The sequence below is a fragment of the Nyctereutes procyonoides genome, unplaced genomic scaffold, assembly GCF_905146905.1.
Source record: "Nyctereutes procyonoides isolate TBG_1078 unplaced genomic scaffold, NYPRO_anot_genome, whole genome shotgun sequence".
NCBI lineage: Eukaryota > Metazoa > Chordata > Mammalia > Carnivora > Canidae > Nyctereutes > Nyctereutes procyonoides.
Window position 1 is genome coordinate 54,422,970 of NW_026575020.1, and position 14,695 is coordinate 54,437,664.

At 49.8% G+C, this 14,695-nt stretch overlaps 1 protein-coding gene across 1 annotated transcript; it reads left to right on the forward strand.

Moving 5' to 3' along the window:
* Positions 1-12,474, forward strand: CD300A (CD300a molecule). The gene is made up of 7 exons (XM_055332174.1): positions 1-133; positions 3,214-3,537; positions 4,246-4,414; positions 7,033-7,133; positions 10,885-10,922; positions 11,323-11,430; positions 12,252-12,474. The coding sequence occupies exons 1-7, from the start codon at positions 73-75 to the stop codon at positions 12,384-12,386; spliced, it is 936 nt and encodes a 311-aa protein (XP_055188149.1). The 5' UTR covers positions 1-72; the 3' UTR covers positions 12,387-12,474.
* Positions 12,475-14,695: the final 2,221 nt, after the last annotated feature.

Below are 14,695 nucleotides of genomic sequence, written 5' to 3' on the forward strand. Positions count from 1 at the left end.
TTGGCCCTCCTCCTCCTCGAAGCCGCCCCGAAGTCGCCTGGGTCTGCTGCAGGTGACATCTGTTCCAGAGAGATGGTCTGGCACGGCCGGGTTGCATGGCTGCCTTGGGCTCTGCTGCTTCTCTGGGTCCCAGGTGAGGGGCTGGGGAGGCAGCTGGGGTGGGTGGGTGGGTGGGGAGGTCGTGAGGGGCAGGGCTGCAGGGGAGGCGGCGGTCCCCCAGACCTCTGAGCGGGGTGCGCTCTGTCCAGCACAGATGTGGACGGATGGAAGGGCTGCACCCTGGAGGGGCCAGACGAGGCCCAGGTCATCCACCTGACCTTCCATGGGCCACAGCGGGTGCCCCGATGGGCTTTGTGGGAAGTTTCAGATGAATTATTACAGGAAGAAGGAGGAGAGGGCAGGTGGCAGCAGAGTGGGTAGGAGAGGGCCCCAGAGGCCACTGAGGGGAGGGACCCGGTCTTGTGCAGGGAGGGCTGGGGACTGGCAGGAGCAGGCTGTGATGGGGAGGGGCCGGGCCTGAGGGCCAGGGTCTCCTGTCTCCCCAAGGCAGGGAGGTGGGGACAGAGCAGAGAAGGTGGTGGGAGTGAAGGGGAGGGCAGAGAAGCCACGGGGAGGGAAGAGATGGAGGGCTGCTGCTCCTTCTTCTTCTTCTTTTTTCTTTTTTTTGGTAAAGATTTTATTTATTTATTCATGAGAGACACACAGAGAGAGGCAGGGACGCAGGCAGAGGGAGACGCAGGCTCCTTGCAGGGAGCCCGATGCGGGACTCGATCCCAGGACCCTGAGATCACACCCTGAGACAAAGGCAGACACTCAACCCCTGAGCCACCCGGGCGTCCCGGGATTTAGGGCTTCTCCAGGGAGCAGGGGCTTCCTGTTTCTGGGGATCTGGCCTCTGAGCCCCCCAGGTGCTCTCCGCACACCGGCGGGCCAGCCTTGGCAGGTCTGTCCCTGGGGTACTTAAATTCCTTTTGGTTGTTTTGGTTATAAATTGCACATTTTCTTCGACTCTGTTTGCTGACTAGTGGTCCACGGGTAAGCTATTGCTTTTGTGTATTAATTTGGAGGCGGTCACCCCAGCACGGCTAGTCTGGTTCTTACCCACTCCAGGGAGTCCTTGTGTTTTCCTGGGGTCTGCCTACATGGGAGTTTGTCATTCCTTCTGGATATCCGTCTGTCTCGTTTGTTTCTCTCATTGGCCACAGGCTGGCATGGCCAGAATGATGCCCACGACGGAGGGTGGCAAAGCCATCCCTGCTTTGTCCCTGGTGAGGGCAGGTGTCCAGTGTTTCCCATTAAGTGTAAAGAAGGCATCCACTTGTGCCTCTTTGGAAGACTTTTTTTGTTTTGTTGCTTGTTTCTTTTTAAAGATTTTATTTATTTATTCATGAGAATAATCCCACTGGTAGGCGTCCCTACAAGATGTTTTTAAAAATGGTAGCAATGGGTGTTGGATCCTTTCACACTATCTATGCAGATGATTATTTTTTCTTCTTTTTATTTTATTTCTTATTTTGGTTTTTCTTCTTTGATCTATTAAGGTGATGAATTCTATTAAGAAATTCAGGGGGCAGCCCGGGTAGCTCAGTGAGTTAGCACCACCTCCAGCCCAGCATGTGATCCTGGAGACCTGGGATCGAGTCCCTGGAGCCTGCCTCTCCCTCGGCCTGTGTCTCTGCCTCTCTCTCTCTCTCTCTCTCTCTCTCTCTCTCTCTCTCTCTGTCTCTCATGAATAAATAAATAAAATCTTTAAAAAAAAAAGAAATTCAGGGACGCCTGAGTGGAGTTCGAGGCGCCTCTGCCCCTCTCTCTCTTTCTCTCTCTCTTTCTGTGTCTCTCATGAATAAATAAATAAAATCTTAAAAAAAAGAAGAAATTCAGCTGCATCTTAGTCTCAATGTATCATGCTGTCTTCATGAAAGGAATTAGGGAGGTTTTCCTGCTTCTATATTCTCTATAAATGTGCAAATGCAGTTGAAATTATTTGTTCCTTGAAGGTGTGAGAGAACTAACTTACGAAACTGTCCAGGTTTTATTCTTTTTGTTTTTTGAAAGACAGAAGTTTTTTGTTTTTTTTTTGTTTGTTTCTTTTTGCATTTCCTCTCAGCTTTATTGAGGTATAAATAAAAACTGTGGATGTTTATGGTGCACAATATGATTTTTTTCCTTTTTAAAAAATATTTTTATTTATGTATTCATGAGAGACACAGAGAGAGAGAGGCAGAGACACAGGCAGAGGGAGAAGCAGGCTCCATGCAGGGAGCCCGACGTGGGACTCGATCCCGGGACCCCAGGATCATGCCCTGGGCCGAAGGCAGATGCTCAACTGCTGAGCTACCCAGGCGTCCCCCCTGTGATGTTTTGATATATACTGCACCTCACACATCACCAGGAAAGGTCTCCTTGATCATATGCATCTTCACTTGATAATATATATATTCACAAAAATATATATATATTTCAGACCAATATTGGTAATTTATATTTTCCTAAATATAGAAAAATCATCGGTTTCATCTAAGTTTACAGACTTATTGGTAGAGGTTTTCCAATAACCCTGGTTATTCTTCTTATACATTGTGTATGTGTTTCTCTTGTTTTTCTTGATTTGGCTACCGCTAGAATGTTTGTCTCTCCCATTTGAAAAATCAGTTTTCCAATGTATATGCTAATTCCACTGTTTTCTGTTCCCTAACTCCCTAATTTCTTTTTTAAAATATATATATATTTTTATTGAAGTTCGATTTGCCAATATAGAGTATCACACCCAGTGCTCATCCCATCAAGTGCCCCCCTCAGTGCCCGTCACCCAGTCACCCCACCCCCCTGCCCGCCTCCCCTTCCACCACCCCTTGTTCGTTTCCCAGACCTAGCTCCCTAATTTCTGTTCCAACCTTATTCTTTCTTCCCAGGTAGGGGGTACATGCATGTGTTCCTCTCCCGACTTCCTGAGTTGGGGGGTTCTCTTGTTCATCTGGGCTTTACTGGGGTTTATTGAGATTAGACCTCATGCCCTGAGCAGCCAGAAAGGAGGTTGAGGTCTGGAGGAAGGGGCTGCTGTGATAAAAGAAATTTTGGGGGTGACAGAAGAGGAAGGGGAGGTTCTGGATGGGGGTGGCTGATGCGAGATGGGGCAACTTTGGTGGGTGACGCCCATGGCGCCCCTGACCCAGGCCCGTCTGCTGAGGGGCCACACTCGGCTGTGTTTTCCAGGCTGTTCGTCTCTGCGTGGCCCTGACTCCGTGTCAGGCACCGTGGGGGGATCCCTGAGTGTGTGGTGTCAGTACAAGGAGGAATTCAGAGACCATGACAAATACTGGTGCAAAAGCCCATGTGTGTGGAAGAAGATCGTGGAGACCACAGAGTCACAGAGAAAAGTGACGAAAGGCCGCGTGTCCATCAGGGACCATCCTGCAAACCTCACCTTCACAGTGACCTTGAAGAGCCTCACAGTTGGCGATGCAGGAACATACAAGTGTGGGATCAACACACCGTGGTTTGACCCCACCTTCTCCGTTATGGTGTCTGTGAACCCAGGTGAGCTGCGCACACACACCTGCCCCCTAGTACCAGTACCTGGGCTGCCTGAAGGGTCTCAGGTTGGAATGGCTGCTACGAGATTGTGCATGTGTGTGTGTGTGTGTGTGTGTGTGTGTGTGTGTGTCTGTGTAGGAGGAGGAGACAGAGAGTCAGGGAGGCTTCCTGGAGGAGCTGGCCCTTTGGCTTAATCTTGAGAAGGGGCTGTCAAGAAGGCAAGGTGTACAAAGATGAGAGGGAGAGCGCTGGTGCCAGCCCTGTGGACACCCAGAGCCGCGCTGCAGGCAGGTGGGAGCTGAGTGGAGAGGCAGGTGGTGCCAGGCGGTGAAGGTGCTGGGTGCAGCATCCAGCCAGGATGGTCAGGTTTGCAGGTTAGACAGAGGTCTCAGGCAGGCAGCTTGTGGCTGTGGCCAGAGGGGGATGAAGCTGGAGTGCAGGGGTGACCAAGGGGCTCTCCCGAGGTCCTGACCCTCCTCCGCAGGACGGAATCAGGACTGTTGAGTGCGAGCAGTGCAGTGCCCATGTCCCTTCTGGAAATGCTCACTTGGCTCAGGAGGGCCCTGGGGAGACTTTGCCCCCGGATCCTCCATCCTTGCCCCTGCCTTGAGTGAGCATTTTGTGTGAAATCAAACCAAAAATGTATTGGCAAGTAGTGAGTGGGAGAGTCCGAGAGAGCTATCCGGGCTCTGATTTGTGTTTCCACGCCAGCAACAATGTCTACCTCATCTGCCAGCATCACTGTAACTCAGATCTCGACAATCACAGCTGAAATGAAGACCAAGTCGTACTGGTCCTCCTCATCCCCTGCCCCGACCATCACGGGAGCCACCCACAGTGCAAGCAGCCAGGAGGAATTGCAGCCAAGTCAGAGCCTGGGGTAAGGTGCCCTGTCCCCTGTCCCCAGTCCTGGAGCTGGGCTCTCTCCTCAGGAGTCGCTCAGGGCCAGGGAGAAGCCGAGATGGCAATGGAAGGTAAAGGGACTTCTAATAAGGGCTGATGGTCCTACCAGGCAGGTGCTAAATGTCCTACATGCATGTTCTCATCTCACTAGAACTTTGACATTACCAGCCTCATGTTCCAGAGGAGGAGACAGGGGCTCAGAGAGGTTAAGCGGCTTGCCGGGTCCCGTAGTTAGGAGAGGCAGGCTGGTCTTCAGCCCAGGCTATATGATGCAGAGTCTTGGGTTCTTCCTCCAAACTTCTGATTCTTGATCTTTTGGAGCACAAACCCCCAGGAGAATCCCACAATGCTTAAAGACTCTCCAGAAAAACTCGTACAGTTGTAAACCATTTTCTGAGGTTCCCAGACTCCTTTTCCCGGCATCACCTTGTGCACTGTGATTCAGCTCTGGCACTGACCACATGGAGTTAGCAAAGGTCCCGAAGGCTGGGGGCTCAGCCCCATAAGACTGCCTGGCTTTAGAAGCCAGAGCACTTTGGGGAATCCCCTGGCCATCACATTTCCGGCCAACTGGCTATGAATTTGGAGGTTTCCATGACCCCCTTGGGTTTGATGATTGGCTAGATAGCTCACAGAATGCAAGAGAGCACTGTACTTACAAATATGCTTTTATCATAAAGGATAAATAAGGACCAGTATCAGACAATGAAGAGACATATAGGGTATGGTCTAGAAGGTGGAACCTGAGCACAGAGCTTCCCTGTTGACTCCCGGGGGAGTTGGGGCTCGACACCCACCTTGGGCATTGATGTGCTCACCAGCCAGGAAGCTCCTCCAGGTTTTGGTGCCTAGAATTCTTGCTGGGGGTCCATTATACAGGTGTGATTGGTTGAATCATTGGCCACGTGATTGAACTCAGTCCCAGCCCCTGTGGATCTGCTCCCTGAATTTCAGGTTTCTATAATCGTGGGGTTGGTTCTTCTGGTGCCCAGCCCCAACCCTGGCTCACCTCATCTCTTAGCATAAACTCAAGTGTCATGCAAGGGGTTCTTGAATTACAAAGGCATGCCTACTATTAGGGAATTCTCAGGGATTTAGAGCCTCATCTCCAGGAGCCAGGGCAAAGCCTATTCAGATTATTTATTTATCTATTTATTATTTATTATTTTATTTATTTATTCATGAGAGACACACAGAGAGAGGCAGAGACACAGGCAGAGAGAGAAGCAGGCTCCACGCAGTGAGCCCGATGTGGGGCTGGATCCCAGGACTCCTGGGACCACGCCCTGGGCCGAAGGCAGACACTCAACTGCTGAGCCAACCAGGCGTCCCCAGATTTTTTTTTTTAAGTAATCTCCACACCCAACATGCGGCTCAAACTCAAGACACTGAAATCAAGAGTCTCGTGCTCTACCAACTGAGCCAGCCAGGCGTCCCATTCAGACTCCTTATTATATGACACCCTGAAGCCCTTCCATGGGCCTCCTGTTAACCCAAGCAACAATCTTAACATTAGGTAAGGCCTGAACACACCACTTCCAGAGCTGACTGCGGATGCACACGCAGGGGCAGAGCTAGGTTTTGTGTGGCTTGGAGCCCGGGCAATTTGGTATGTGTGGGGGAGGTGCATCTTAAGAGAAAGACTAGAACATGATGAATGCAAACTAGACGTATAAGAAGGACCTGGCAAGTGGGGGACCCAAAGTCAGCTTCCCACCTGCTGCAGCTTGTTCACGTGTGAGACAGCAGAGCTGCGGGACGCGTGGGTGGTGCAGTCAGTTAAGTGTCTGACTCTTGATTTTTAGCTCATGATCTCAGGGTTGTGGAACTGAGTGAGCCCCGTGTCCGGCTCTGCAAAGGGTCTGCTTGAGATTCTCTCTCAGCCCCTCCCCCTACTCATGCAGGCACACACTTGCATGCTTTTTGTCTCAAATAAATAAGTCTAAAAAAAGAGAAAGAAATGATAGAGCTACAAGGTGATCTTTTGGTAGCGGTGTTTGTAGTTACAAGAGACTGTGGGAAATGCCAACGAAGAGGGAAGAATGGAATGAATTATAGTGTGTCTCTGTTGTGGAATACTATGCAAGCTGTGGGAAAGAGTGGGGGTTCTCTTTATGCACAGACATGGAGAGATGTCCACAAGGTATTGCTAAGTAAAAAAAAATATATATATATATAGTGATGTATTATGCCTCCTTTGTGTGAAAGAAAGGGGAAAGTAATGTACATTTAGATCTTCTTGTATCTGAATAATGAGCCTCTGGGAGGTTCTTTTTTTTTAAGATTTTATTTATTTATTCATGAGAGACACACAGAAAGAGGCAGAGACAGAGGCAGAAGGAGAAGCAGGCTCCTTGCAGGGAGCCCGATGTGGGACTCAATCCCAGGACCCAGGGGTCACACCCTGAGCTGAAGGCAGACACTCAACCACTGAGCCACCCAGGGGTCCCTGGAAGGTTCTTAAGTACACTGCATGTGTGTACAAAGGAGACTATACTTTTTTTTTTTGAAATGTGACCTTATCTATCTATTGCAAATAAACGGGGGGACTACAAAATCACCGCCTGCTCGACACAGCCCTGTGTCCCCCTCTAGGCTCCAAGTGCTCCTCTCCTTGTTGGCACTTCTGCTGCTTCTGCTGGGGGGAAGCTCGCTGCTGGCCTGGAGGATGATTCGCAGACACAGACGGGTCAAAGGTGAGTCAGCTCCCTGCCAGGTGCAGGGTGGGCGGGCACAGTCTCTCATTTTCGAGGCTCTGTGTCCTTGTTCCCCAGAATGGGCATCAAATGTGTACCCTCAGACCGCACACCCTGGGTGACCCCAGAGGCCAGACCCCAGAGGAAGTGTCCCTGCTATGGTGGATGCAGGCTGTGGGAGGCGGCTCCCTGGAGGATTGTCTGTGAAGCCATCACCCTCTTCTGTTTAGAACCTCCCACACCTTCACAAGTCCAGGTCTCTCCACAATCGGTCCTGCCCACCCCCTGCCCACACTCTGGAGGGCAGCTGTGCCCGACTTCCTACAACTTGGTAGCAGCTATGACATCAGTCTCTCCTGCGTTTGCTCTAGGTCCCTGGAGCACCTTCTCTGCTTCCTTTTGCTGGCTCAGTCCTGGTGGGCCTCCAAGGCCCTCAGACTTCTTTTCCTCTGGCTCCTTCTCCTGGCTCCCCAAACGTAACTGGGGGTCCCTCCTGGCTGCACCTCTGTACATGCACCATCATGCCCCTTTCACCACCGATTCTCCCCACCTGCTTCCTTGCCGGTCTCCCCACCAGCCTTTGCTACTCTTCATGGTCAGGGGCCATAACCTGAAAAACCACAGAGTCAGTGTTTGTTAACCTATCTTTACTATCTCCAGCTACAAGGGCACCTCAGAAGCTTTGGGCATCCTGGTGCCCACTTGCTCTCCTCTGGGCTCAGATTAAAAGAGAGAACACATGGGACACCCGGGTGGCTCAGGGGTTGAGCGTCTGCCTTCAGCTCAGGGTGTGATCCCGGGGTCCTGGGATCGAGTCCCACGTCGGGCTCCCTGCATGGAGCCTGCTTCTCCCTCTGCTTGTGTCTCTGCCTCTCTCCATGTCTGTCATGATTAAATAAATAAAATCTTAAAAAGAGAGAGAGAGAGAGAGAACACTTGTGATGCACCCAGCACTCTGTCTGGCTCTCAATAAATAAGCACTCAATAAACTCAAAGGGCTCATGAAATAAAGCAAGGCACAGAAAGAAACAGATGTGACCGTCTTGTTGCTGGCTGGGGGCCCAGCTGTCACCCAAAGGAGCGCAGATTTCTTTCCCAGATGGCATGTGAGCCTTACATTTCCTTCTCGACTCTAAAACGCCTTGACTCCATGACTCAGGGGCATCTGTGGTGCGTGCAGCGCAGACGCAGTGCTCCGGGAGCCTGGCTGAGCTAAGGGCCGGGGAGGCGCCCCCTCCGCCCCACACCCCTCCCCACCGTGGAGGCCTGTAGACGCACAGTCAGCCCTAGCATGTGTGTGCCTGAAGCAGGGAAGGAAAACCACTTCCTCTTCCCCGGCTGCTTGTCCCACATCACTTCCGAGTGCCCTCTCCTGACTCGGACCCATGCGTGGTGACCTCCCGCGGAGACTTTCTCAGCCCTGATTGCCTCAGACTTGTGGGTTCTAGCCCTCTCTGCCCTTTCACCCAGAGAGCCTCCTTCTACAAAAGGGACATAGGATGGTTGTAGAGCATTCAAAACATAAGTAAAAGCACAAAGAAGGAAAACATCCCCCGTAATGAATAAGGAAGGAAACATCCTATAATAAATAAGAAATGCAGAGAAAACCAGCCGCTGACATTTGAGGTGTGTCCTTCCAGCTGCTTTTCTTTCTTTCTTTCTTTCTTTCTTTCTTTCTTTCTTTCTTTCTTTCTTTCTTTCTTCTTCATCTTTTTTCTTCTTTCTTTTTCCCCTTAAAATAAGTTTATTTAAGTACAAAGTGAGTTGAAGAAAAATAGAAGCGCCTTGGGTTTTTTTAAATTAAATTTATTTGCACACATGTGGGGGAGGGCAGAGGGGAGGGACTCCTCAAGCAGACTCCCCAGATGATGCACCGAGCCCGACTGGGGGGGGGAGGGGAATCCCATGACCCTGAGACCCTGACCTGAGCCAAAATAGAGAGTCAGATGCATTCAACGGATGGAGCCACCCAGGGGCCCCCTCAGATGTTTTTCAGTGTTTATTTATGCAGATACGATTTCTCCCTTATGGTTTGCTTCAGACCACAATCTCTCTTTTACAGCTTTTTTTTCCCATTTAACCTATTATCATTTCTGTTGCTGCTGTGAAATGTTCTAGAAGTCTCTTACTGCAGAGTTTAACAGTATGTGTGTGTGTGTGTGCGTGGGGAGGGAATTACACCTGGCTTCACTGCTCCTCTGGAACAGGAGAAAAGGCTTCTGTTCAAGTATCTTGACTCTCGGCCTCATCCCTGCAAGTCTCAGCCCCTGTCCCCTCATGGTCCCTGCCTCTCTTCCACAGCCTGCCGCCTGCCCTGTCACACCTGCTGGCGGTTGCTTCACCTCACCTTGCTGTCCTGAGCACCTGCTGTGATGCCAGGCTCTGCGGGGCTCTAGGGGACATGGGTGTGACCAGGGGAGACGGGCCTCCACCTCCCGCGTGCTTCCTGTCAAGCTGGCTACTGTCCAGCTGGTTCACTGCCACGTTCCCTCCCAAGAGAGGTCCCCCCGTCTCTTCCCCACCATCCTTATCCCTCCGTGGCGCCAGGTGGCCGGTCCCTAACACTTCCCAGGAATGCGTCCCCTGAGGGTCCATGTGTCTCACCTTCGACTTTGGGGCTCTCGGAGGGTCGGGCAGTGTCTCCCCCTGGTGCACGGAGTGAGGTGGGCTCTGGGGGTGGCCTGGCCATGCAGGTATACCAAAGGCATTCTGGCTCTGTGTGCACCCCCATGGCCCACCAGCTCCTGGGTCCCTGGGTGGCAGGGGCCAGGGATGTGCAGAGCCTGACCCTGGGGTAGGACTCCTGCAGAGCCACGCTGCAGGTGCCGGAAGCCTGAGGCTGTGTGCCCTGAGCCGTGACCCCCTTGGAGTCACGGGACCCTCCTGTGTGTGAGGGACAGCACTGCCCGCCCCCCAGGCCAAGGAGTACAACAGATGACCCCTGTGACCTCTCCTGGTTTGCTGCAGTTCTATGTCTCCCAAAGGACATAGAACTTATTTTTTAATTAGAAAAAAAATTTTTTTTACATTTATTTATTCATGAGAGACAGAGAGAGAGACAAGCAGAGACACAGGCAGAGGGAGAAGCACGCTCCCTGTGGGGACCCCAATGTGGGACTCGATCCCAGGACCCCAGGATCACGCCCTGAGCCAAAGGCTGATGCTCAACCGCTGAGCCACCCAAGCATCCCTAAAAAAATTTTAGGGCTTTCTAAAACCTATCCCCAGCAGTTCTGACTCCATACATCTGGGGTAGGGCCTTTGGTTCTGCTATTTTTGTTTATTGTGGTAAAAAGCACCTACCATGAAATTTGCCATCTTAACCATTCTTAAGCTTACAGTTTGGTGATGTTAAGCGTTTTCATGTTTTTGTGAAAGAGATCTCCAGAACTGTTTCATCCTGCCAACAGGTGTCCCTAAACAGATACCCTTTACCTGTCTTCTCCCACCTGGGAACATTCTTCGAGTGACTGTTTTGAGAATTAGCTTCGTTTGGCCACTTTCCCCAAGCCGGTGCCTTCCCGCTGGTTCATTTCTTCACACCTCCACTCACTCATTCATTCGTCTTTTCCCTCTTCAACCGATTCACTCTTTCCCAAAGCCTTGAACTCCTCCCCTGTGGCAGACCCCAAGTGGCAGGTCCCCAGGGCCAAAGTCTCTAGGGAAATTATTCCTCCCGATGGCTCATAGGGATCCCCATTCCTCCCTTGTTCTGGGATTCAAACTGCCAACTCTTCTCTTGTCTCTTTAGCTGGTGAGAATTCAGAGCCACTCCGGACCCCTGGTCAGGTAAGACGGGCTGGAGGTGTGCCGAGGTGGCTGGAGCTTCAACAATCCCACTGCCAGTGGAGGGCTGAGTGCATTATCGATGGATAGAGTGGGGTGCTCACCCAGAGCAGAGAGAATGATCCCCGGAAGATCTGGTCATTGGGTCCTCTCTGGAGCTCTGGCCATAGAAAGTGGAATGAGGGAGAGTCCTTCGATGCTGACGTGGGGGGGGCATTCAAATACTGCCCAGAGAAGACCAGAGCGGGGGAAGGAGGAGGCAGGTGGGGAGGCTGGGGTACCCAGAGCATCGAGGGAGTAGGGGAGATGTCCGCACACAGGCAAGAACAGAGGCTCCTCTGGGCTGGACCGTGGAGGGGCTCCGTGGACTCCCACCAAGGCCCCCCATCTCTTGCCCACCCAGGCTACTCAGCAAGGGGAGCTCTGCTATGCGAATCTGGAGCTGCCAACGTGGCCACTTCAGGCAGAGCCTGTGCAATCAAGGCAGGAGGAGGTGGAATATAGCACAGTGGTGAGTACCAGGGCCTGGCTCCCACATGGGGGTCCTGGGCTCTGCTAGAGGCACCACCCTGGGGTGGCAGGGGGCAGAGAGGGAAATGACGGGCCGGCGTGGTGATCTTGTGCCCCCTCCAGCACAGGGCCACACAGAAGGTGTCGATCCTGCCAGAGCTTGGTGTCATTGTAGCTGGGGTGGGAGATGAAGGGGCTATCGAGGTGGCTAGTGATGCTCAACAGTCAGTAAAGCATTGCATTTATTAAGCACCCACTGTATACCACGTGTAAGTGTTAACGCCTGAGATTTCCCACTGTTTTGGTACCATCATTTCTTGGGTATCAACTCTGCTTTTCAGATTTTTAATCAACGAGCCCCTGTAGGTCAACCCTTAGGCATCGTGACTATAAAGCAGAAAATGGAAGAAGCTCCCCTCCCACACCCACCCTGGGGTCAGGACCCACCTGCTAGTGAAAGAGTTCAGGGAGACTTTCGGGGGCTAGTTGTTGGAGAAGATGAAGGGGAGATATGCGGCAGACATGTGGCCCTGAGACTAGTAACATCCTTGTTTTTCTAACTTGGTGATTAATGATCTCAGAGCAGATCCCAGGTACCACCCCCCAGCCCCATCCCTGGGTCTGATGCCTGGGACTTTGTGCTGTGTTTTCACAGGTAGAGTGAAGCAGGGGTGTGGGAGGGACAGTAGGAGAGGATGCATCCCCATTTGCACTGTGAAGATTCCGCCACATCCCCCTCAGGTGACCCCCATCTCCATCCTGAGCTGGGGGCCCATGCCTCCCCCATCTTTCCCTGAACCTTCCATCTCTCTCTCTCAGCAGAAGGCTTCCAGGGAAGAACCCTACTACTCATCTGTGGTGTTTGACTTCCAGAGTGAGGATTCTAAGGCCAACAGGATTCGCTCCCAGAGGACCCTGGAGCAGGAGACACAGTACAGCGTGATCAAGAACACATAAGTCTGTGTCACCAGCCCCACCATCTGGAGGTCTCTGTGGGCCACAGAAGCCCAGGGACAGCCCCCATAGCCCTCACCCACATCCCACTCAGCCTGCTCCCCTGGACGGTCATCAACAAGGCAGCTGGGCGCCATCAGCCTGGCTGGCTTCACTGACAATGAGTGGGAATGGGATTCCAGTGGGGTCCCGCAAGGAACCCTCCATCCCACCAGTTCTTGTCACATCCTTCCTCTCTTCTCTGCTTCCTTCCAGCTAGCTGTGTGTGGAGAGTGGGAGCTCAGTCCCATGTGGCTCTGAGAAAAGACGTGGCTCCCATAGGATAGTATCTCTAAATACCTTTATAAATCACAGCTCCATGGAAGTGCCTGGGATCACTGCGGCATGGGGACAACTGGCGGAGAGCTCGGGAGAATACAAAGGCCCTGAAGATGGAGTCTCCCTTGTCTCATGGACAAGGATCCTGAAGCACAGAGAGAGCAGAGTCTTGTCCATACCTCCAGACCCAGTGGCACATTTCTCTAGACTCTTTTTTTTTCTTTTTTTTTTCTCTAGACTCTTAATCTTATTTTTAATGTTAAGACATATCAAGACAGTTTGAAATATCTTGAGAGAAGAAAAAAGTTATTTAAGCCATGCTTGCTATGTGTCTGCAATCCTGTATTAAAGAAAACTCCTCCCTTTTGAAGGCTGAATAGTATCCCATTGTGAGGATATATCACCCTATGCTTATCCTTTCATCCTATGCTTATCCTTTCATCCATCGATGGACACTTGGTTGGTTTTCATGTTTTAACGATTGTGAATATGTTGCTATAAACATGGTATTTAACTATCTCTTTGAAACCCTGCTTTCCATTCTTTTTAGGTATATACACAGAAGTAGAGCTGCTGAATCATTAGATAAATCTATTTTTAAGCTTTTGGGGAACTGTCATCCTTTTTTCTACAACAGCTACATCATTTTACATTCCCACCTGCAGGCTACAAGGGTTCCAATTTCCCCACATCCTCTCCAACACTTGTTTTTCTGTTTCTTTGTTTTGATAGTAGCCACCCTAATGGATGTGAGGTGGTATCTCATTGTAATTTTGATTGGCATTCCCTAATCTTTTCCTGTGCTTTTTTTTTGTGTGTGTCTTTTTTTGAAACATATTTATTCAAGTCCTTTGTCTAGTTTTTAAAAATGTATATTTTAAAATTTAAATTAAATTAATTAACATACTGTATTATTAGTTTCAGAGGTAGCGATCACTGATTCTTCAGTCTTACATAATACCCAATGCTCATTACATCACATGACTTTGTTCAGTTTTGAAATGAGTTTTTTTGTTGTTGAATATTGGTTGTCCATATATTCTGGATATTAAGCCCTTATCAGATACATAATTTGAAATTATTTTCTCTCATTCTGTAGATTGCCTTTTTACTCTGTTGATAGCATTTTTGATGCACAAAACTTTAATTTTCTTGCTGTCTCATTTGTCAATTATTTCTTTTGTTGCTTCTGATCTTTGGGTCAGATCCAAAAAAATCATTTCTGAATTCAATGTTGTAAAGCTTTTGACCTATGTTTACTTCTAAGAGTTTTATAAATTATGTCCTATATTTAAGCCTTTGATCCATTTTGAGTTTGTTTTTGTATATGCTGTTAGGTAAGAGACCAATTTAATTCTTTTGCATGTGGACATCCAGTTTGTCTAGCAATGTTTATTGAAGCAACGTCCTTTCCCCCTTTGAATGGCCTTGACCTCCTTGTTGAAAATAATTTGGCCACACATATGAGGGTTAATTTCTGGATTCTATTTTACTCCATTGGTCTCTATGCTTGACTTCATGTCAGCATAACTGTCTTTTTTTTTTTAAAGATTTATTTATTTATTTTAGAGAGAGAGAGAGAGAGCGTGTGTGCAGGGCGGATGGGCAGAAGGAGAGAGAGAGAGAGAAAGAGAATCTCAAGCAGACTTCTCACTGAGTGTGGAGCCTGACACAGGGCTCTATCCTAGGACCCTAAGATCATGACCTGAGGGGAAACCAAGAGTCCAACCAGGTGCCCCAGAATCACCATCTTTTAATTACTATGGTTTTGTAGTTAAATTTTGGAACCAGAAATGTGGGCCCTCTTTTTTTTTCCCCAGTTCTTCTTCAAGATTGTTTTTCCTATTCCATGAGGTCCTATAAGATTCTGTATAAATTTTAGGATGGGTTTTTCTATATCTACAAAAAATGTCATTGGGATTTTGATAAGTATTGTATTGAATCTGTAGATCACTTTTAGTAGTACTGACATCTTTTTAAAAAGATTTTATTTA

Coding starts and splice junctions, on each gene's coding strand:
- CD300A (XM_055332174.1), top strand. CDS start 73: ATGGTCTGGCACGGCCGGGTTGCATGGCTGCCTTGGGCTCTGCTGCTT. Junction 10,923..11,322: donor CACTCCGGACCCCTGGTCAG/GTAAGACGGGCT, acceptor TTGCCCACCCAG/GCTACTCAGCAAGGGGAGCT. Junction 11,431..12,251: donor AGGTGGAATATAGCACAGTG/GTGAGTACCAGG, acceptor CTCTCTCAGCAG/AAGGCTTCCAGGGAAGAACC.